Consider the following 21,471-nt stretch of genomic DNA (forward strand, 5'->3'; position numbering starts at 1 on the left):
CATTATGGCAGGGCACGGCAGATTGCTCTGCAAAAAAAAGAGGCCATTGCCACTAGGGAATAATGTTGCCATAAAGTTATGAACTTTTTTAAGTAAGTAGTGTGTGTCAAAGTAACATCCAAATGAATGCCAGAACCATTGGTTTCCCAACAGGACATTGCCAAGAGTATCACACTGCCTTCACCAGCTTCCCATAGTGCATCATGGTGCCCTCTTTTCATCTCCTACCCCAACTGGCAACCTTCCTCCATTGCTCCACTTCTGATGATTATGTGCCCATTTTAGGTGCATTTAGCAGTGAATAGGGGTTAATATGAGCACTTTGACTGCTATGTGCATTTGTAGCCTGATACGCAGTGACCTGTGATGGCCTTTACTTTTCTGATTCAAACATATGCATTGGTTCCAAGTACATAAAACTGATTAGAGCTGTGTAACAGAAGCACAATCAGAAATAGCTTTATAACCAAGTATGTTTACACACACAAGGAATTTGACTTGGTGACAGGAGCTTCCAGTGCAGGAGAAAGTACAGACACAGTGCAACATATGATAGTTTAGACATCTATAGGAATTACACGGAAGAGATGAAATATAACAAAATATAAGTAAAACAGACAATTAAATAATGTACTATATACATATTTAGAAATATTGTTTAAATGAATGTACAGATGTTATATACAAGTGTGCAGTTTACAAATGTACCATTTGGATTGTATGTATAAATGTGTCAGTTTTGATGGACAATGTGTAGTTATGAGTATTTTCATTGTTCATTGTTTAGCCCACGGGAAAAAACTGTTTTTGTGCTGGATGTTCTGGTGGACGGTGCCCTGTAGCGCCCCCAATACAGTACCAGTCACATTAGTTATATACTAGTCATAATCATTAATACTACACCAGTCGAATTTCTTGTCAAACAGAATTTACATTTTACAAGAGTCAAGAGGCTTTTATTGTCATTTCTACTATACACAGTTGTACACAGTACACAGTAAAAACGAAACAACGTTCCTCCAGAACCCTGGTGCTACACTAAACAATACCATAAAGCTACAACACAACACAAGCTACATAAAGTGCATCAAGTGCAACCTAGTGCAAACACCGCAGACAAAAAACAGTACAGTACAGACAGACAGACAACACAAGACAAGGCAAGACACAAAACCAAGATAGTGTCGACCAGTAAACCTACTGTATACTTGGTTATACAGTGCTGTGAACTGTAAAAACTATACCCGGGAGTGAATATAAGAACACAATGTAGTGCAAAAATACAGCAGCAGTCAAGATGTGCAGAAGACAGCATGTAAACAGTGTAGTATAATATAACAAAGTCGAAGGTGCAAAAAAGCATGTAAACAATATAGTAGTTGAGGTGCAAAAAACGGCAGGTAAACAGTAATACAATGAAAGGTGCAAAAAAAACAGCAGTAAAAGAGTGTAGTACAGTCAAATATAAATAATAATAAATAGATGATAATCGAATGGATTGAGATGAGTGATGAGTGTGTGTTAAGTGTTAAGTCCAGGGATAAGGGATACATTTGCCTTTACTGCATTTAGCAGAGGCTCTTATCCAGGGTTACTCACAAAAGTGTTTTAAATCTTTATGAATGAATAAATCAACACTGGTTCACTAGATTACAAACTTAAGTTAACCTACAACTCTGTTGAGATGATTTGCTTTTATCCACCAGGAAAAGTTTGACACGGTGTTCATATAGAACTTTTGTATGTCTCAAACCTCACATGCTCTGACAGTACTCTGCTCCCAGGTCCCTGAGATCTTCAGACCAGACCATCTGGTGGAGGCTGTTCCATGATCTTGTGCTGAAACCAGTTGGAACAGCATCTCAATGAGCATCAGGTGAGCCTTCTATGTTTTTATTTTTTATATACAAATACACTTTTACACATGCTTATTTGTACCTGTTTTGGTTATGAATAATTGATTCTTTTATTACCACTTTTATATTTTACATTTAATATCACCTCTTTTTTTATGCATGCTTTGGCTTGCTTGTTTTTTGTGATCTTAGCTTTAACTTAGAATTCATTATATTACAAATTAATTTAAAAAGAAAACTCAGAAAAATCAGGTTCATGTTTTTCTTTATGGGGTGGAACTGGTGTCAAATCCAAAAGTAATGGGTTTCAAAGAACTGACGTCACTTGCACCAAACTATCACATTTGTACCAACTGACATTTTTAGATTTTGCAACCTTTTTGCTGTGAAATCTTATTCTGGTCACAGTATCAGTATCACAGTATAGATTGGCTTTTTTTTTCTAAAACCTAATCTTCTCACAGAGCATCATTAAATCCTGGCACATCAACTAAAACTCAACCCCAGCAAAACTAAACTGCTGGTCCTCCCAGGTGATTCATCTCCACGTCTCCAGGTCATGATTTCAGAATAACTCTCACACTTCTCTGCTGTTTCCTTCAGCCACCACTTGAATTCTCGGGTAACAATGGACAATCGACTGTCCTTCTCCTCACATGTTGCTAATGTGACTGGTTCTTGTCGGTTCCTTCTCTACAACATCAGCAGTATTCCACCATTTTTGTCCACACAGGCTGGTGCTTGTTCAGTCTCTTGTCATGCTATTCCTCCACTGCAAAACACAGGGCCGTGTGTGTGTGTGTGTGTGTGTGTGTGTGTGTGTAAAAGAATTAACAATGCAACACTGCCTTTTCTTGTGTATAAAGAGTAAATTCCAGGGATAAATCCTAAACATACTGAACAATGTGTCCTATAAAAATAAACTGAAAGCAAACAGTAACAAAAGAATCAGAATTATAACAACTGTTTTCCTCAAACTTTCAGTGTAAAAGTCTTGTACTGAGTAAACTATCCACATAAAGACTCTGTAGGTCTGTTTGTCTTGGTCACGTTTATATCTGTCTTTATTCATACAATTTTCTCTCGTAATAGAGAAATAGTGCGTGTGTTTGAACAGAATCGTGTAAATAAAGCTCCACATAACACACTCTACTCCACTCCTCTCACACTAACTATTCTTGGCCGTCAGCCCGCTGTGGTGCATTTCAAGCCTGACGTCACTTCCGTCCTCTCTCTTTCGCGTCCATCTTGCTCTCCGCGTGTGTTTGCTGCTAGCGTGCAGGTCAGTCCGGAGATCTAAAATACTCTCTTTCCTGCACAGACACTTCCAGCTCCGAGCTCCAAGGTAAATTAAGTATCTCATGTAGCAGTCCGGCCGCGATTTCGCATGGATCTTCCTCGGAAACATTCGCAGTCTGTACGGGTTTGTGGGACGCGAGGCTGGCGGACTGACAGGCCCCAAAGCCCGTACTGATGCTCACGAATGTCGGCGTGTAGAGAGAGGATTTCACAGCTAGAACGGGTTTTAAAAGCAGGATAGTCATGTATATAGACTTTTCCTTATATAAGCAGAATAAAAATGTTATACACATTTTTTATAGTTAATCACAACAACTTTGTTTTTATCAGGTTTTGGAAGATACGAAGTAACTACTATGCTAACAAGACTTTCCTTTTTATTCTTACGGAACCAAACCACCACTTTTTTTTTTTTTTTTACATTTGTTTAAGATTTTTGGATCATTATTTGCTTTTAACATCAAAATAAAAATAAATAGGTTGTTGTACTGGTTTTACGGCCCAGACTGCGGCTTAGCGTTAACTTGGGCCTTTACACTTCAGTTTTAATGTATAAATTAAAATTATTTATTTAATTATTCACCCAAAAATATATTGTTTATCTTTTTTTTGTTTATTTACCCAAGGTAATTAGAAGGTTAAATTATAAACGTTAGGTTTTTTTTTTTTTTTAGACCGCACCCCTTTAACTCTTCAGCCTGGAGCCGGACAAGTTTTACACCAGCGTGGTTTGTTAGGAAGTTGGCACATGGACCTGCACCTCGTCTAGCTGTCATTGTTCATCGATGCTAACAGATTTTTACAAGAGTAAAATGTAACAGAATAAATTAATGAATGGAAATAAATCAGGACGTGCTGAGGCAGTGTATTTATTTCTCATTTGGATAAACTTCCGGTAACAATAGGATTAGGGTTTATTTCTTTTATACCGCCACAAAATATAAAATTGATTTAAGTGGGAAAACAAGATTCTGGTTTGTTTATTTGATTATTAATGATACAAGACATACGTTCCTCTTCACGTGTTTATAGCAGTATTTATACCACGGCACGGGTGAATTCTCGAATCTGATTGGCTGGAAGGCGCGCATGAATTTTGAGTTCGGGAAGTAGTTCCGGCAGGAACGTGAATGGCAGGTTTTATATTAATGCACTATTTTCTGTATATTTCGACATTTGTTGTATACTTTAAAACTTCCGATATTTCATTTTCACCTGTCCAAAATACAACATTGGTTATTGCTGGAGGTTTGCCAGTCGCAGGGAGATTTGATATCACGCTTAAATAATAAAGACGCATCACAGAGGTTACACTTAGTAGGCGTTCATATGGTAATGTTGGAAAGCTGGGTTCCACTGTGGGCCCTTGAGCAAGGTCCATAACCCTCAAGTTGTATAAACAGGATAATGGTCACCCAGGATAAGGGTGTCTCCCAAATGCCATGTGTGTAAATGTAAAATTGTGACTGGTGCAAAAGTTCACATCCCTCATGCTTGGAATTATATAGTTTTAGCTGTAAGGTTCTGTAAATCAACATTATTTCTTTATCATAAATAGTAGAGCATCCTGGCATTCGTGTGAGATATTTGCACTAATTCTTATCATGGGCACTATGTAGGGTGGGCAGCAGGCAAACTGGGATGCTGACATCTGCTCAGTCTATAGTAACATCTCGTATAGGCATGTATGTTGGACACTCCAAATTTACGAATTATAAACCGATTAAAACGTTCAAATAACTTTTCTTTATTTCAGGGTGACGTTTAGGTAAGGTCAGTTGCCTTTGCTTTAACCAGAGTCTGCTTCCACAGAATATACGGAAAGCTACATATAAATAAGAATATGTCTGTTTGACTACTAAAACAAATTTTTGAAGGTTTTTAGAGACACGGCTTTACAAGTCCATGTGAAGGAGCTGTTACTTAAATCTTACACAAGACATTAAAATCAAATATTTCTTTAGTTATGTCTAACACACTATCTAAGCTTCTGTTAAATACATTTAAGTGCATATTTTGACCAATCAGATGTGCATAAATTAAACAATGCCATGTGTGTGTATAAGCAGAATATTGATATTTTTTTGTAATAAGTAGTATAGTTTTTGGTCCCAGTCTAATATTTGCATAGTAATGAAATCAGCTGTGATGTGAGGTCAGTCGATTGGTTTGTTCTCAAACTTTATCTATGCTTTTGTGCTTCAGGGAACATTTATTCACAGTTAAATAGTTTGAGAACGCATACTCTACATAAACACTGCAACTCTGTCTTGCAGATGAAAGAGACAATAATGAACCAGGAAAAATTAGCCAAACTGCAGGCACAAGTCCGCATTGGTGGAAAGGTAAGACACTGTTTTATTAACAATCGGATTCAAAAACGGAGTTTGGTTATGTGAAATAATTTTGGTCATGGTTTTGTTTAGGGCACTGCACGCAGAAAGAAGAAGGTTGTTCACAGAACTGCAACCGCAGATGACAAGAAACTTCAGTTTTCCCTGAAAAAGTTGGGTGTCAATAACATATCTGGCATTGAGGAGGTAAATATTTCTTCTTTCTCTCTAATCCAGTCTGTTTTAAGGAATTTGTTCTGTTTTTTATTTATGGGAATATCAGGGTTATTTATTTCTTTGTGGTTGTGCATTTTTACTTTTGTAGGAATTCTTTCTTACACACACACACACACACACACACACACACACACACAACTGTGAATGATTTGGGAAAAAAATACCAAACTATTACAGTTTTCACTAACAAGCCTAATGTAGAAATTGTACTTCAGTGAAAGTTTCCAAAAAAGTGAGGACACTAGAATTTGACAGGTTATACGTGGTTGCTTTATAGAACTTTATTTATTTATTTTTATTTTATTTATTTATTTTTGATCGAGGCTTCTGCATTATCTGTCTTGTTCTGTCTCCTCCGGAGCTGATTGTTAGACAGAGTTCTCTCCAGGGAGCGGAGGCTTTGTTTAATACCATGCGATTCTATTGATTGTAGCCCATTTAATTTAAAATGTGTAAAGCGAGCTGGTACTACATGCTGCACGATTAGCATTAAAAAAAAAAAAGTCGGCATTGTGAGAGAAAAACTTGCAGAGATTTAGGCAAACTTTTTGTTTAATGTGTCGGAAAAGGGTGTACATGAGAATCTTCTCCTCAGCCCTCGTTGTTTTTCTTCCTGTTCCTCCATTTTTCATTCTGTCAGTTTTTTGTGTACTCGCTCCACAGTTTAGCGGGTGGTGCGTCAGTAATAATGGTCCGTGGGGAAACGCAGTGATCCTTGTGTACTTAAATAGACTTACCGAATGTTTCGTTTAGTCCTTTTAACTACACATTTGTGGAATCGAGTTACTTGCGGAATTGTTACAACCCTATACTGTTATGTTTGTAAATCCACGTAACTACGGACAACATGGGTAACGTGGAAGCAGTGCGAATGTACGCAGGAACATCTGAACCTTAATATATAATAACACACTCACATACCATCATCTTGCCAGGTTACTAAGTAAAGGCATATGAGTGAAGCGCAGTCATCTATATTTTAAACGCTTTCCACTCTAGATCAAGTGTGTACATGTGTACATGCAGTCTTTCCTGGGTGATAAGCAGCATTACATAGTAGAGGTCGACCAATTGTTTGGCCGGCCAATTCTTGCCTTTTTTTATTTTTCATAATTAATCGGCATCGGCTGCTTGTGCTGCAAATAAGGCCGATTGTTAGGTAGGCGCATCTGAGACAGCAAATAAGGCCGATTGTTAGGTAGGCGCATCTGAGACACCAAATCGTCCGTGTAAGTTTTGCGCTTGCTTGAGAGAAAATTACTCATACCAGCAGGTGGCAGTAGTCTGTATTCGCCATCCTAATAGTGAAACCGGAAGAGCTAGAACTGTATATATCTAAAGCAAGCAAGTTGCAAAGACTAGAGCCAGAATGACGAGCATTTATTCAGTAAGGTGGCAGAAAACATTATTAAATGTTTGAACAGGATTTGCGGTGTAAAAAGAACTTTTTTTTTAACTCTTTAAAAGCGGCATAAGACATTTCCGAGAAGACAAGAATTTATACTGATCTAGATGTAGAATGTAGTACTAATCATTTTCTGTCATTAAAAAAAAAATACTTGTCAAACCATATAGGGTGTAGAATGTGTTTACAGCTTAAAATGACATGATTTAGTTTAGTTATAGGATCTAGTTTGTCAATCTACCGTATTTTTCGGACTAGAAGCTTTTTCGGACTTAAAACTCCAGTTTCAACAGAAATCTCATAAGTACAGACGGGTTTCCAAAACTCGTGCTTTATTTTTCTTAGCAACAGCATTACGGGTTAGTCAAAGAAACTTAGAAATGAGCATCAGAAAATAATAAGGACATAATCCTCAGTCTCCACACACGCAGTAATACCGGATGAATGCAGTGGCAGGCTTTTCCCAAAATACCGCTATGCTCCTAATAGAAGCGCAACATATTGCATTTAGTGTCTTTCATTAAAGCCTGTGTAAAGTTCATTAGTTTCAGTGTAGACACCTGCGGCTTATTGACAGGTGCGGCTTATTTATGTTAAAAATAATTTTTTTCGTCAAATTCAGTGGGTGTGGCTTATATATGGGTGCGCTTTATAGTCCGGAAATTACGGTATACGCACCTTTTCACTAAGATGAAAGAATTGGGACACTTGACATTTTGATTGGTTGCGATTACTGCTGCAAGCAAACTGACTGTGGGTTTATATAACAGGTACTAGGGTTCGTCATTTCACCAGCAAGTCAGTAAACTCCAGTTTTGACTGTGATATCGGACATGGATCAGATCTTTCAGATTTGATTCATCGAGTAATTGGATGTCTGATTGCATTATTAGCCGTGTCCATTCTGATCATTGCTCTGCCATTGCAGGTAAACATGTTTACAAACCAAGGAACAGTGATCCATTTCAACAATCCCAAAGTGCAGGCTTCACTGGCAGCCAACACCTTCACCATCACAGGCCATGCCGAGACCAAGCAGCTCACGGAGATGCTGCCTTCCATCCTCAATCAGCTCGGTGCCGACAGCTTGACCAGTCTGAGGAAGCTCGCCGAGGCCCTGCCCAAACAAGGTGCCGCTTTTACTCGTTCTTACGTTGCAGTTTAAGACGAGGATAACATTTCATTATCCACGTCCATCTTAACAGCTTGCAGACTGTGAAATAATGTTCTGAATGAATTCCTAAAACCAGTGGTTCGAAGAGATGGAGTTGAAGGAGTACAGGAGCTTCAGTTTCAGGATAGTGTAAGGATATAATGCAGGATCAAGTCCTCTCAGGATCCCAAACATGCTGTGATCCAGATGATTGTTTATTAGTCGTTAATTTGAATGAATACCTCCGCCTCAAACGTCTACCTGAAATGCTAGATCACTTTTATGAATCATGGAAGACTCTGGCAAGCTTTAATGTACTGGGAGAAAATGTCTCATTATTGCACACTCACAATGTAGGTCTATGTACAGTTTTTAAATACAATCACCACATTATCTGGGTAAAGCTGCTTTGAGACAATGTTCATTGTTAACAGCGCTATACAAATGAATTGAATTAAATCAAGGAAAGTTTTCAAAATATGAAGCAATGAATAAAGTCTTTGTCTCGTCGAATTCTCTTGTAGAAATAAGAAGTAATGCTGATGAAGCAGTTTCTTACTTTAGCATTTGTACCTTTTTAATATTGTAAAGCTTGGAAAGCATTTCTCCCTCCCACATGGTCTTATTTTAGATACTGATTTTTGCGCTGGTGCGTGAACATGCTGTCTGTAGGGAGGTTTGTAAACAGGTGTGTAAAGGGGGTTGGACTTTGGCATTTGCCACAAGACAGCTGCCTTTAAAGGAGTTTAAAATATCAGTGTTTAAGTGTATATTTAATATTGTACACGTCTGGTCAATGCCATTGGTTTCAGATGTGCTGTAATCCTTAACCATATATCTTGTTTTATTGCAGCTGGTGATGGAAAAGCACCCGTGGCAACAGGAGAGGAAGATGATGATGAAGTTCCAGGCAAGTCTTTTTTTTGTTTTGTATTGCTAAGATGAGTTTTGTAAAATGTCTTGATACAGGATTCTGCTTTCTTCCTTACTCACTTAATCATTGTCATTATTTGTGGATCACATGCATGAAGACGTGTTTTGTAAGCTGAGTGATCAGATCTGATCAGCCATTCTCTTTTGCTGTTTAAGCTCCTCCTCCTCCTGTAAGACCTACATAAACCAAACTTTCTTTCGCCTTTTCTGACTGATCAGTCGTTGGCTTCTATTGATCTACTTGCACTGTTATAATTCCTGAAGCTTCCCAGCTACAATTTCCAAACTCTGCAGAGCCGTTTGGACTGTTAACTGATCGAACAGCATTTATACTTAAACTAATACCTTATCTGGCTTGCAAGTTTCCCAAAATGAGTAATGATACAGCCTCACAGCTGTGCTGAAGCCCTTATTCTCTCCCTTTTACTTAGTTCTCCTGTAACACACTTTTCCATTCATCTACATCAAACCCACACACTGCCACCTTCCATCTCTATCAATTTTACCACTAGTACACACATTCTGTCTCCATATTTCAAGTCTGTTTGATCCACTCTTTTATATATTCTATTCATCTATTTTTCTACCAGTAACTTTGACACCCCCCCTCCTCCTCTTTTTTCCCTCTGTGTCTTTCAGTGTCAAACTTCAAGCTTGTGAAACTGTTTTCATTTTTCTGATTGACACCTAAGTTTGGCCTGATCAAGTTGACCTTTACCGTCAACATGAGCATTTCAAAACTGAATTCTGTGATTTGTATTCACTCATTCGAAGAGCAAATTATTCTGCTTATTAACTGCATAGTTAGACTGCAGTAGTAGCGTGTGATTCAGATAATCACTTGCAGTCTAGGACATGTTCAGGCAGCAAGGCGCACAAGTTGAGAAATGTTCATTAAAGTGTTGTACGTGCTATGAATTCTAGGTGATTCGAAAATAAGTTCCACTATTCGGGTAGTTTCGTATTGAAATATTGGATCTGGAATCTGTTGATTAGTGAATAAGCGCTCCAGCTGTTTAAGTGTGGTGAATTGGCAGAAGTCTGGGGGGAAAAAATTATATGGAAAAATCAGTTGGACAAAAATAAGAAATTAAATGTATTTAAAAAAACGCCACAAGTTTATTTACTTTGTAACCTTACCCTGGCTGTCTTGAGGCACACACTCTCTTTTTGTCAGTCAGTCTTCATAAAGATGTCTAACCCTGCCTAGCTGAGTGTTTCTGTACCCAGTGAAGATTTGGGTTGTGATTTACGGTTTTTGGACACTTCCATGCAGCCTGTCAGTGCGGTTTGTAACAAGATACTGGGGGTTCAAATGTTTGATGCCTCTTTCTTTTTTCACAAACTCTTTGCGCACCCCCGCACTTCCCTCCCCCCCCACTTTTGATGGCAATCAGACTTGATTAAAAATGTTGAAATGTAAATAATGTAAATCGACCTCTGGGTGAGATATATGGGGAGGGAAAATCAGACCCAAAGTCAAAGGATTTTCCCAAGCGCACACACACACACTGCATGACGAGTGGCCTTGTGGAAGGTACTTATGCACGGTTTAATCGTTCGCTTTTTATACCAATTTCATTGTAATATTTTTGGGCCACAATAGAATAGGGCAAACTATAGAATGTAACCAGACCCTTTTTTTTATTTTTTATTGACTATCTCCAAAACTTTTGTCCTTCATCCAGGCAAACGTTCTTAATTTGTACATTTACGTTGTTTGCAGATCTTGTGGAGAATTTCGACGAGGCTTCAAAGGATGAGGCGAACTAAGTCGAGGAGAGACAGACGTTCAGATTCTCCAAACTCAGCTGGGCCATGTGGGACTCCCTCTTCCCCCCACTCGAAACAATTTTTTTTTTTTTTTAATATACTGCAAACTCCAATTTTTTTCTCTCTCATGCACTGCTGTGTTCCCCCTGTGCCTAGGCTGAGTGTGTGAGAAGTGTCATGGTGAGTGTGTGCGAATCCCAGAGCACCCTGCCCATCTCTTCGTTACTGAGACTCTCCTTTGCAATCTAGCTGAAACCCACATCTGGAAATAAACATTTGCTATTGATGAGCTTAATAAATACTTTGCTGTCCTGTCATCTTTTTTTCCCCTTAACATTAGTTTTCTGAAAAAATAAAACATTTTCCTGTGTAGCTTCTGAGTAAATATTTATGGTCCATTGTAACTAAATGAGCAGCTTTAGTTTGCTTTGTGAGTTTTTCCTTCCAGTGTAAAAAAAAAAAAAAATTTGGTTAAATTACAGTTAAATACAAATTACATACAAATTTGAGGGTTTTTTTGTATACACACTACATAAGATGATCCGAACCAAATCTTATCCAAATCCAGAACGTAGCCAAGTAATAAAGCATCAACACGGTCTCTTTATAAATGTGGGTAAAAATAGCACAGGGTAAAGCCAGGTTGAATTGAATTACGCTTGAGTACTACATTTAAAACTATTTTTAGAAAAAGTTCACACAATCTCATTCACACTGTAAATTATTGATTTATTTAGGTTCAATGCAAAGCAAAGATGACTGTTGCCCAACACCAACAAATAGATCTAGATTGTGGGCACCTGACCATTGCATCCATAATCACCACGCTTCTGGAGAGGCTTTAGGCTAGATTAAATAGAATGTGATTTGGATCAGGATGTGTGCTCATGCACCTACAAAAGCATTAGAAAGGTCCGGTAGTGATGGTGGGTGATCAGTCTTAGCTTCGATCCTGTTGTCCATCCCAAAGGTGTTCAGGCTCTGTAGAAAACTCCTTGGCAAATTTTACTTTAATACTCTGTATGCTCCACAGTGCTAGTGGTCGCCCAGTGGTTTTGGGGTCTGGTTTACTGATTGAAGGTTTGGGGGTTCAAACACTAGAATTGCCAAGCTGCCCCTGATGAGCCCCTGAGCAAGCCCTTAAACCTCTGTACCCGGACCCCAGCTTCCTAACCCCACTGGGATAGGCGAAGAAAGCGTTTCACTGTGCTGTAATGTACATGTGACAAGTAAAAGACTCTTGTCTCTCTAACTTAATTGTGGAATATTCAGTGTGGGATTTCCATAAAGATCAAGTGCATTCTATTGTTTTGCCTGTTGAACTTTATTTACGAACAGTTATTTCATAGAAAAACCTTGAACAGGTGCACACACTACAATTTTACACATCACTAAATAAATATCCACAGTACACAAGTTCACACCACAATGGTTTAAAAAAAAAAAAAAAAAGGATAAATGGAAGATTCAAATTAGCTTCTGTCATTTCAAACTAATGTAAACATGCACAACTTTTGTCGGTTTTCTCTAAAAGACTTCCACAGTAATAATATAGTCTTCAATACGTGTCCTTTTTGCACCTCTGGGTTTTTCTTCACTAGTTGGTGTCACTCTTTGATTCCCTGCAGCAGCCTGAGGAGATGTGCTTCCATCACCTGCTGAACTGTAAAGCACATGTACAGAGCGACCACATTCAGATGCAACGTGACTGCTGTAAATTGTAAAAGTGCTCCCTTTAAACTTTAACTTGAGTAAAAGTACAGTATTTGCTTTCGAATGGACTTGTGTCCACATTAGAATGAATTATTTTGGCTGTAATGTACGATTATCATGTGTCAAGACTTTGCTTAAATCAACTCAGTTAATATAAAAAGACACTGATCTATTAATAGAATGATATTAATGAGTCAAGCACTAATTGGTATCTATTACAATTACCATGAACCCAAAACCACCTTTTTAACTACTTAAAAAAAATCATGCAAATAAGATCACATTTGTTGTGGCAAGTTACAGTTTCTTCCATTATTTATTCCTCTCAAAATGTCCTGCTTGCCGTTGAACTGACGCAGAACAGTATGTTGGTAATAAGTCACCAATCAAAACAAGTTTAAAACAGAGCGTACGCTCGACCCTGATTGGCGACTTGCTCTCATATACCACTCATAAATACAAAAGGAATGACTGAATTAGCAAAATTTTATAAAAAGTAAAATATTTGACATTGTAATGTAGTGAAGTAAAAGTCTCCTCAAACGTAAATACTTCAGGAAAGTATTTACAGATAAGAACAGAAAAATCGCATTTTCTGATTAATCGGCATCGGACGACTGGTGTCAGATAATAATCTGCCTAATTTGCAGCACAAACTGTGCGTGTACGTTCTGCACTTGCGCGAGAGACGTAACTTTCCCATACCAGCAGGTGGCAGTAGTCTGCATTCCGTATCCAAACAGTGGAACCGGAAAAGCTAAAACCGTGAATATATAAAGCAATTCAGTTTAGATCAAGCGAGATCATTACGTCGTGCGTGTAGTTTTTTGCAATCATGTCTGCTAAGTTGCAAAGACAAGCGCAAGGATGACAAACGAGGTTGCGTAAAAAATATATAAAGCCGACTGACGCTCAAAAACCCATCTGTCATTCCCCGACGGTCGACTGTCAGCTTGGAGTGTCCCGGGCTTTAGGGTCTTACATTTGTTTTCAATTCTATCCTTATATGTTTCATTGGTATAATATGATGCTACACTTGGAGGGAGAATGAGTAACCTTTTGGAATTCTTTAACCAGCTGTAGTTTAGGCTACAGGTGGGCATGGGGACCAAAACCTGGTAACAAGTGCACTGATTGATTAAAAATCGAGGCGTGTCCTTTTTAATAAGTTTGATTTTAACAATTTTCTCCATTATTTCTTGTTTATTAAGTGTTAGATTTTATGAAAAGTAGGGGAAAAAATTAATTAAAAGAAATTGGCATCTGGCAGAGAAAAACCCATATCGGCCGACCTCTAGTGAAAAGGATGTCTGGGTACTAACTGAAAGTGTATCCAAAAAAAAACCTAAATCCACAAAATGAAGACTCTTCTGTTACCACCAAAATCATTTCTCAGGAGCTTCACAGAGTCAGTTATTAATTGTTGGGCTGCTGTAGTCAAACGTGAGTCATCGTCAGTTTCAGTGGGGTCAGCAGTGGAAATATTGGGTTGTGGACTTTATGAAACATGCATTCTTTTCTAATGAGTCCCACTTCACTGTTTATGCTACATTTTGGAGGGTTACGGTATGAAGAAGCAGCAAAACATTTAACCACCAAGACTGTTGCACACCCAGACTGCAGCATGAGGCATAGATCACAGCATTCACTAGACCCACTCTCAGGGACTACCAAACTATTTTGGAGGGCCGGGTGTACCCCAAGGTTCGAACTGTACCCTGAAAGTGAAGTTGAAACTTTTCCCATGTCTGCAGTGTCATCAGATCTGAACATTACTGGACCACTTTGGGCACTTCAAAGGAAAGGTTTAAAACCCCTGGCCATTGTTTAGACTTTGAATCTGTCAATCCCAAGACAAATTGATGCTGTATTGACTCCAAAGGTGTGCTACACCATACTAAATTGTTGTGATCTAAAATCAGGTGTTTAAGTTTCATTGTCCAAACTCAGTAGATACAGATATCCAAGGTAATGGTAAGAAATAACTGATGCACAATCAAGAAATGATTCCTTCCTAAATATAAACGTAAAGCTTAATGCCTTTGCCTGAAATCTGAAATCCCGTCACATTGTATACAAGCCATACGATTGTATGTCAACTGAGCCTCATATTGTGTACTTCGGCTTGAAATTGTCCTTACCATGTCTATGGCCCATTGCGACTGCCATGTCCATCGCGTTAAAACCCGAGTCGGACTCCATGGTTGGGTCAGCTCCGTTCTCTGATTAAAGAGATGATGACAAGCGATGATAGAGGGATCATTTCTACTGACACAAACTTGGTTCAAGTTCACGGTATTGCTTTCTTACCCAGGAGTATTTCCACACAGCGGACATGGTTCCCGTGAACCGCATAGAGTATAGGAGCTCCTCCATTCTGTGACAAGATTATAGTAACATTAATATAGTAATACAGCTGTCTAGATAGTTGATTGCTGGAACAGCACTGACGTTTGTGCACTGTTTCAGCAAAAATCCATACTGTTATTACGAGAGTGGCCTGTAGAGGTGAATCACTGTCGCCACGTGCTGGTTTTTTTTTTTTAACACGCATGACTGCATGCGGCACAGAGAGCACACGGAGGGCGCTATATTATATTTATAATTTATTAATTAGATTAGTTTTTTTGCACATTTTTATGACTTTTTGTTTTTTTATAAACATCAGTACTATTTTACATGGAGGGTTATGGTTTTTTTTTTTAATCCAGTATTCATTTTATCCCAAAACTGTTAGTTGATTAATCGGTTATTGGCAAGTACTAATTAACCTAGCTATCGGTATCAGTAAAACATACTTTCGGTCAACCTCTATAGCTATCTAATCTCACAGCTCTTTAAAAGAATTATTTGGCTGTAAACTAGATTTACACTATTTTCGTACTTGGGCTAAAGTCAACAAAAGAATTGAATACTTTAAATGTAATTTAAATCAGATTATAGTTAAATACCTGCCTTAATTTGCATTCAATTGTTTCTCACATGGGTTTGCCAAAGCAAATTCGAAGATGGTATGACTTTACTATGTAGCTAAATGCTGAAAAATTACAGACGCAGTTCTCTTAGACAGCCACGTACGTTTTCAGTTAACGCGGTTTGAATTCATTTAAATCTGAAAGCAATACTGCACTAAATTTTGGTGTAGTTCTTTCTCTGATTTTGTACAAAGTGCACTGTTTCGTACCCAGTCGTATTCATTGACATTTACGCCACATTCAATGAGCATTCTGACGATGTCTGTGTAGCCTTTACTGCAGGCCAAGGATAATGCGCTTTCTCTTCCTTTAGCCAGAATGTGGGGGTCAGCACCCTGAAAAGAATAAAAAGTCAAGATTATTTCTATAGCTCTTTTCACAACAGACATTGTCTCAAAGCAGCTTTACAGAATTTAACAGTTAAGGTGAATGGTGTGTATTTATCCCTGATGAGCAGCCGTGGCGACTGTGGCAAGAAACTCCCTTAGATGTTATGAGGAAGAAACCTTTAGAGGAACCAGACTCAAAAGGGGAACCCATCCTCATTTGGGTGACATCAAGAGTGTGATTATAGTCTTTAAACAATACAGAACACTGGAGAGTGAGAACTAACATGAGCACTGGAGTATAAGATTATGAGTAATGTTCTTTCTACAGTCTTATACAGTCATTTGTGGTCATTTGTGAGCTACTGGGCAACTCAATATTTGCGATAATCATAGAGCATTTAAACACTCAAGGAGGTCCAGTGTCCAAACTCCACATGAAGTGGGGGTTTCCAATTGGCACTGGTACTTCTCTAGATGGTTTGGCAAATATTTCCCACTGTTTATTTTGCTAACACATTCTAGACCTATGAAATCGTAAAGACATCTGTCCATCTCTTCAGGTCACAAATATCTTGCTGGATTCAGGTCTTGGCTCTTTGACTAGGTCATTCGAAAACATTCACATAAAAAAAAAAAAAAAAAACAATTGCGTTGTTTATTTGGGACACGGCCATTCAGAAAGAAATTCTTCTCATTAGACCAAAATGCATTTTGTCACATGGTTGTGGGTGTTTTAGAATGAGTCAGCCGATTCTACAGTCCAGACATGTGACAAATATAAGGGATTAGGGTGTACAGAGCGATCAGTAGTTCTCAGATTTTCCTGCAGCCCTCTCGATGTGCATTTTGGAGGGGTGCCTTGTTCTTGGTCATGGCACTGTAATTCTTAATTTTCTCCATGTCTTAATGATGGCCTTTGGTGTTTTGACACCGAGGTCCCCAACCTTTTTTGCGCCACGGACCGGTTTAATATCAGACAATATTTTCACGGACCGACCTTTAAGGTGTGGTGGATAAATACAACAAAATAAAATGATATGACTGGCATAAAAACTGGTATTTTCTAAATATAATAATAAACGTAAATCCACTGTGTTGTTTTTTGTTCATTGTGCTCACTTGGGGTTTTTTTATTTAGCGGTAATGTAGTGTGTTAGCGGCCGGAGCAGCCCCTTTAAGAAGGTAGTGGATGGAGGACATGCATCAAGAGCGAGTCAGACAGATGTGGCAGAGAGAATATTTTGGTAATTTACCAAAATAAAACATCGTTCAAAGTCAGATAATAAATAAATAATGTAATTGATGTATTCTTTCTGTGTGGCCCGGTACCGATTGAACCACGGACTGGTGCCGGCCCGCGGACCGAGGGTTGGGGACCACTGTTTTATGATGATACCTCTAAAGTTTTTATAATTCTTTTATTCAGTATCTTCATTAGCTCAAAACCAAGAGGATGCAGAAAATCCTACAGAAACAGCTGGTCTTCATCTGGGATTAATCTAAATAATTTCATGGATGGCATCTGTGTGATAATTATTTTTAAACATGAGAATGTGTTCATTTACACAAAAACCACACATGGTCAACGTTTGCTGATTTTGTGTATGTTTAAAGAATAAAAGTCGTGGCACTTACAGTCTGGAGTAGAAACTCCACCACAGCAATCTGACCATGAGCTGCAGCCCACATTAGTGGTGTAAAACCCTCTTCATCCTGGAGGTTTATTGCTGCCTCTGGTTCGTGAAGGGACAAAACCAAACCGGTGAAAATCATTGCAACACCTGAAAAAGGACTCGGTTCTATAAGATTATGGAGACTTACCTTGTTCTATTCGACTCGCTAAGTATATCATTTCTCCTTGAGCTGCAAGCTGGTGAATGGACAGAGCTGGAAAAAAAACAATCAACAAACAAAACAAAATGTTTACTTTTCAGTATACTGGGCAACAAATGTAAAATCTGCATCTCAATTCGCACTCAGTTGTTTATATATATATATATATATATATATATATATCTTGTGAGTCCAGATACACTGAAAAATTGCATATAACTCCAGTATGGTTGATCAGCAAAGAAGAAAAGGAGTTCGGCTCACAGTGGACAAGCAGCGGAGTGGAGGAGACCTCGTTGCCACGGTGCTTATTGGTAAGAGTGGTAGACTGCTTGATCGGAGAGAAGTGCTTGGTGGTGGAAGGTGTGTATACGTGTCTGACCTGGATCCCAGGAGATGGAGAGGTCTGAATGTTGCATTCCGCTGCAAGGAGAAAGAAAAACTCTGTCCATTAAACAAAACAAAGGACTGCATGATACCCGGAAGGTTCCTCTATCAAATCTCGAGTGGATGAATAAACTCCGGTCAAAAGGGCTTCTGAATGATGAAAGATCCTGTACAGCAAACACAGCTACACTTAATCTCTTCTATGCTATAATTGTGTCCGCAAACAATCACCTTATGTAATATCGAGTGTTAAAAAAAGTAAAAAGCATGTATGTGCGAAGCAGCTTTTATGTTACCAATCAAAATCAGCTGCTTTCCATCCACAACTGACCTGGTCAACAATACCAAGGACCCACCATCATTTCTGACCTGCCTCCATAAACATTAATGTAAACCTCACACTGTCATCTCGTATGCATTACATTAACGCATTCAACAAGGACTACCGTACTGCAACAATGCACCTCTGGACTTATTTGGAAACGATTATCATTTGCACTGCCTCGCTTTATATACCCTGCATAGATAATGTCTTGACTCACTACTTTACTATTAAATTTTTTTAGTTTCTATTTACATATTTTTTTGGCACCTGCACATAAGGACACATTTGATGTACATGCATCCCGTGAAACTTGGCAATAAAGAGGATTTTAATTCTAGATATCACTTTGGTTCTCGATTCTCAGCTTCATTGAATGATTATCTGCAAACCTGCCATCTGAGCGTCAACAGACCAGAGTTTCAAAGAAATAAATCATGTCTGAGGTGATTAAAATTAGCCAAAGGAGACAGACAGTGGATGTACAAAGATTGGAAAAAACTGTTATAGACAGAAGTATCTAAGTTTGAGTTGTCTGGAAGACAAAGAAGACAATGATGAATTTATGTCAAACAGGGTGAAGAAAATCTGATGCTTCAGTGGTGTAAAGTAAATTTTCTAAATGATTAATGAAGGGATTGTAAACAAAGAAGACCATCAGGCCATTTTGCAATACCCTCAATATAGTATTTGACTGACACCTCCTGAAACTGGACATTGACCCAAAGCTGACAACAAATAAAGAAAAACTACTGAGAGAGGAAGCAGTCATCTGATATTCTATCTGTAATGGACTGGTCTTCCCAATCTCATGATCTAAACCCCCTCAAAAGTGCCCATCAAGCCAGTCTAAGCTTATGGGAGGTGCTTCAAGAATCATGGGGTGAGATTTCTCCAGATGACCTCAAACAATTGACAGCGAAGTTTTGCAAAGCTTTAACTGTTGAAAAGGGAGGAATCTTTGACAAAATCCCAAAAAAAAGCTCAATTGATGAATGATATTTTTTGTAAAAAATGAGAGATTTTCTATGCTTTTGACCAGTAGTGTATAAACACAGAAGCACAAGATTTGGGTCTTTTTACATCTTACCTTTAAACAAGACTGAGGCTACCTCCAGGTCAGAGTTCACCTGGTCTTGGATGTTCTTGCTCTCTTCCTCGTTCAGAGATTTCACAAAGCGTGAGCACACGTTCATGTCAAAGCGGTTGGGCAGGATGAATTTGGGGCCCATGGCCACATTCTGCGAGCCGCCGTCCTCCGCTGTGCCAATAGTGACAGCAGGTTCCACTTTAATGGTAGTCATGTCTGGCAGAGGGCACATGCCCTCCATTTCCTCTGATGCCATGTGGTCCTGTGGGGATGGTAAATACTGATAAATCAATGAGTGTAAAATTTAGTGTAAAATAAATGAATAACAAACAAAAAACCAGCACGAGCGTTTATACATGTTTTGTTCATGACACATATAAACATCGTATAATCGAAATCATTCAGTTCCAATAAAATAAAGAAGTGTCATTAAAAAAATGACATACCTAATTCATTCTCAGCAAGATTTCCTTTCAAGAAACACTTTTTATAATCTCAAGAAGCTCCAAACAAGAAACCAGTCGAATCAGATGACAGTGTTCAGTTCTGTTTTCTTGGGCATAGCTGGATCTCTGCTGCTAAGCTAAATAGCCAGTTACATGGTTTAGCCTTAACTATTTTCGTTTTAAACCTTTTTTTTAAAGGTGAATATATATATATATCTGTGTATATATATATATCTATATATAATTTAATGTTCGACTAAACATACTAATGCCAAACACTGAGGGTTTATAACCATTTCTAACGCTTTACATAGAGCTAGGTAGGGAGTTTAATCCGCACCGCGCATGCGTGCTATACGCCAGAGGAGGGGGGTGAAGGGAGGTGTTGTTGGTGCGCATGCGTGGTGTAAAGCAGCTTGTAAAGCACCTGACACTGTCTTTCTTCACGAGAGGCGAAGATAGTGTCACGTGATGCAGCCCTAGCAGTCGACGTAAGGCTTTAAACTTTAAAGCATCCAAGCAGACCATATTGGTGATGTGCCCACTAATGCCATCTATTAGTCAAATAAAGTGAAAAAAGGTGACTATCATTGGGCTAAAAAAAATGCAGACCGTATTCAAATGCCACGCCATTTCAGGATAATTGAATATACTAATTATTTTCCCACTTTACTGTGTATTCTGTGATCTATCTTGCTAGCTACCTAGATCTAGACCTGTAACTAAAAAAAAGAAATGAAAATGTAAAATACAAAAAAACACAAAAATAAAATATAGCACTACCATGTCCACCAAATGTCATGCAGTGACCTCTAAAACAACACCCCGAAGGCTGTGGCATTCAAATAATGCTCAATTTGTACAAAAAAAACCAATATGTGCAAAACAAAAAAACAAACAAACAAACAAAAACATGCCACCTCTTAGTTTTTCACCGTTTTTGTCTTATTTTTCATCTGTTTCTTCTATTCACTCACCAGATGTCGCCATTTTGTCAGTTCTTCTTTTTGAGTTTAAAAAACCAAACACAAAGAGAGCTTTGCCATTTCCTGAGGAGACTTTGAGATTTGTATTTTATTTTTATTTTGAGCTGTGGACTGATGTCATTTTCTAAAATTTAGTTTAGAAAAAAATGAAATGAAAATGTATTTAGATTTAGTTGGACTTTTTTTTTCGGCTTTCATTTCAGAAAGTATTTTGTAGGTTTTGGGAGAAGTGGTCGCTTGATGGTTACAGGTCTGGGTTACTGATTGAAAGGTCAGAATTCAGGCCCCAGTATTGCAAAGTTGCAACTATTGGGCCCTTTGAGCAAGGTTCTTAACCCTCTGTGTTCCAAGGGTGCTGTCTCATGGCCGACCCTGAGCTCTGACCTCAACTTCATAGCATC

The 21,471-nt window shown here is 38.4% G+C and overlaps 2 protein-coding genes across 3 annotated transcripts; one reads left to right on the top strand and one right to left on the bottom strand.

The window, feature by feature from the left end:
* Positions 1 to 2,985: 2,985 nt before the first annotated feature.
* btf3 (basic transcription factor 3) lies at positions 2,986 to 11,290 on the top strand. 2 transcript variants are annotated; one of them, XM_046839015.1, is made up of 6 exons: positions 2,986 to 3,138; positions 5,432 to 5,500; positions 5,582 to 5,695; positions 8,059 to 8,260; positions 9,137 to 9,193; positions 10,943 to 11,290. In XM_046839015.1, the coding sequence occupies exons 2-6, from the start codon at positions 5,432 to 5,434 to the stop codon at positions 10,987 to 10,989; spliced, it is 489 nt and encodes a 162-aa protein (XP_046694971.1). In that variant the 5' UTR covers positions 2,986 to 3,138; the 3' UTR covers positions 10,990 to 11,290. The 2 variants fall into 2 exon arrangements, with proteins under 2 accessions (XP_046694971.1, XP_046694970.1); XM_046839014.1 differs by having other exon boundaries at positions 3,082 to 3,201.
* ankra2 (ankyrin repeat, family A (RFXANK-like), 2) lies at positions 11,111 to 20,451 on the bottom strand. The gene is made up of 9 exons (XM_046839013.1): positions 20,085 to 20,451; positions 19,639 to 19,900; positions 18,104 to 18,262; positions 17,828 to 17,893; positions 17,642 to 17,739; positions 15,887 to 16,012; positions 15,013 to 15,079; positions 14,844 to 14,924; positions 11,111 to 12,652 (listed from the first exon to the last, which is right to left on the bottom strand). Exons 2-9 carry the CDS (start codon positions 19,892 to 19,894, stop codon positions 12,597 to 12,599), a joined length of 909 nt encoding a protein of 302 aa, XP_046694969.1. The 5' UTR covers positions 19,895 to 19,900; positions 20,085 to 20,451; the 3' UTR covers positions 11,111 to 12,596.
* Positions 20,452 to 21,471: the final 1,020 nt, after the last annotated feature.

Source organism: Silurus meridionalis, chromosome 25 (assembly GCF_014805685.1).
Source record: "Silurus meridionalis isolate SWU-2019-XX chromosome 25, ASM1480568v1, whole genome shotgun sequence".
Classification (NCBI taxonomy): Eukaryota; Metazoa; Chordata; class Actinopteri; order Siluriformes; family Siluridae; genus Silurus; species Silurus meridionalis.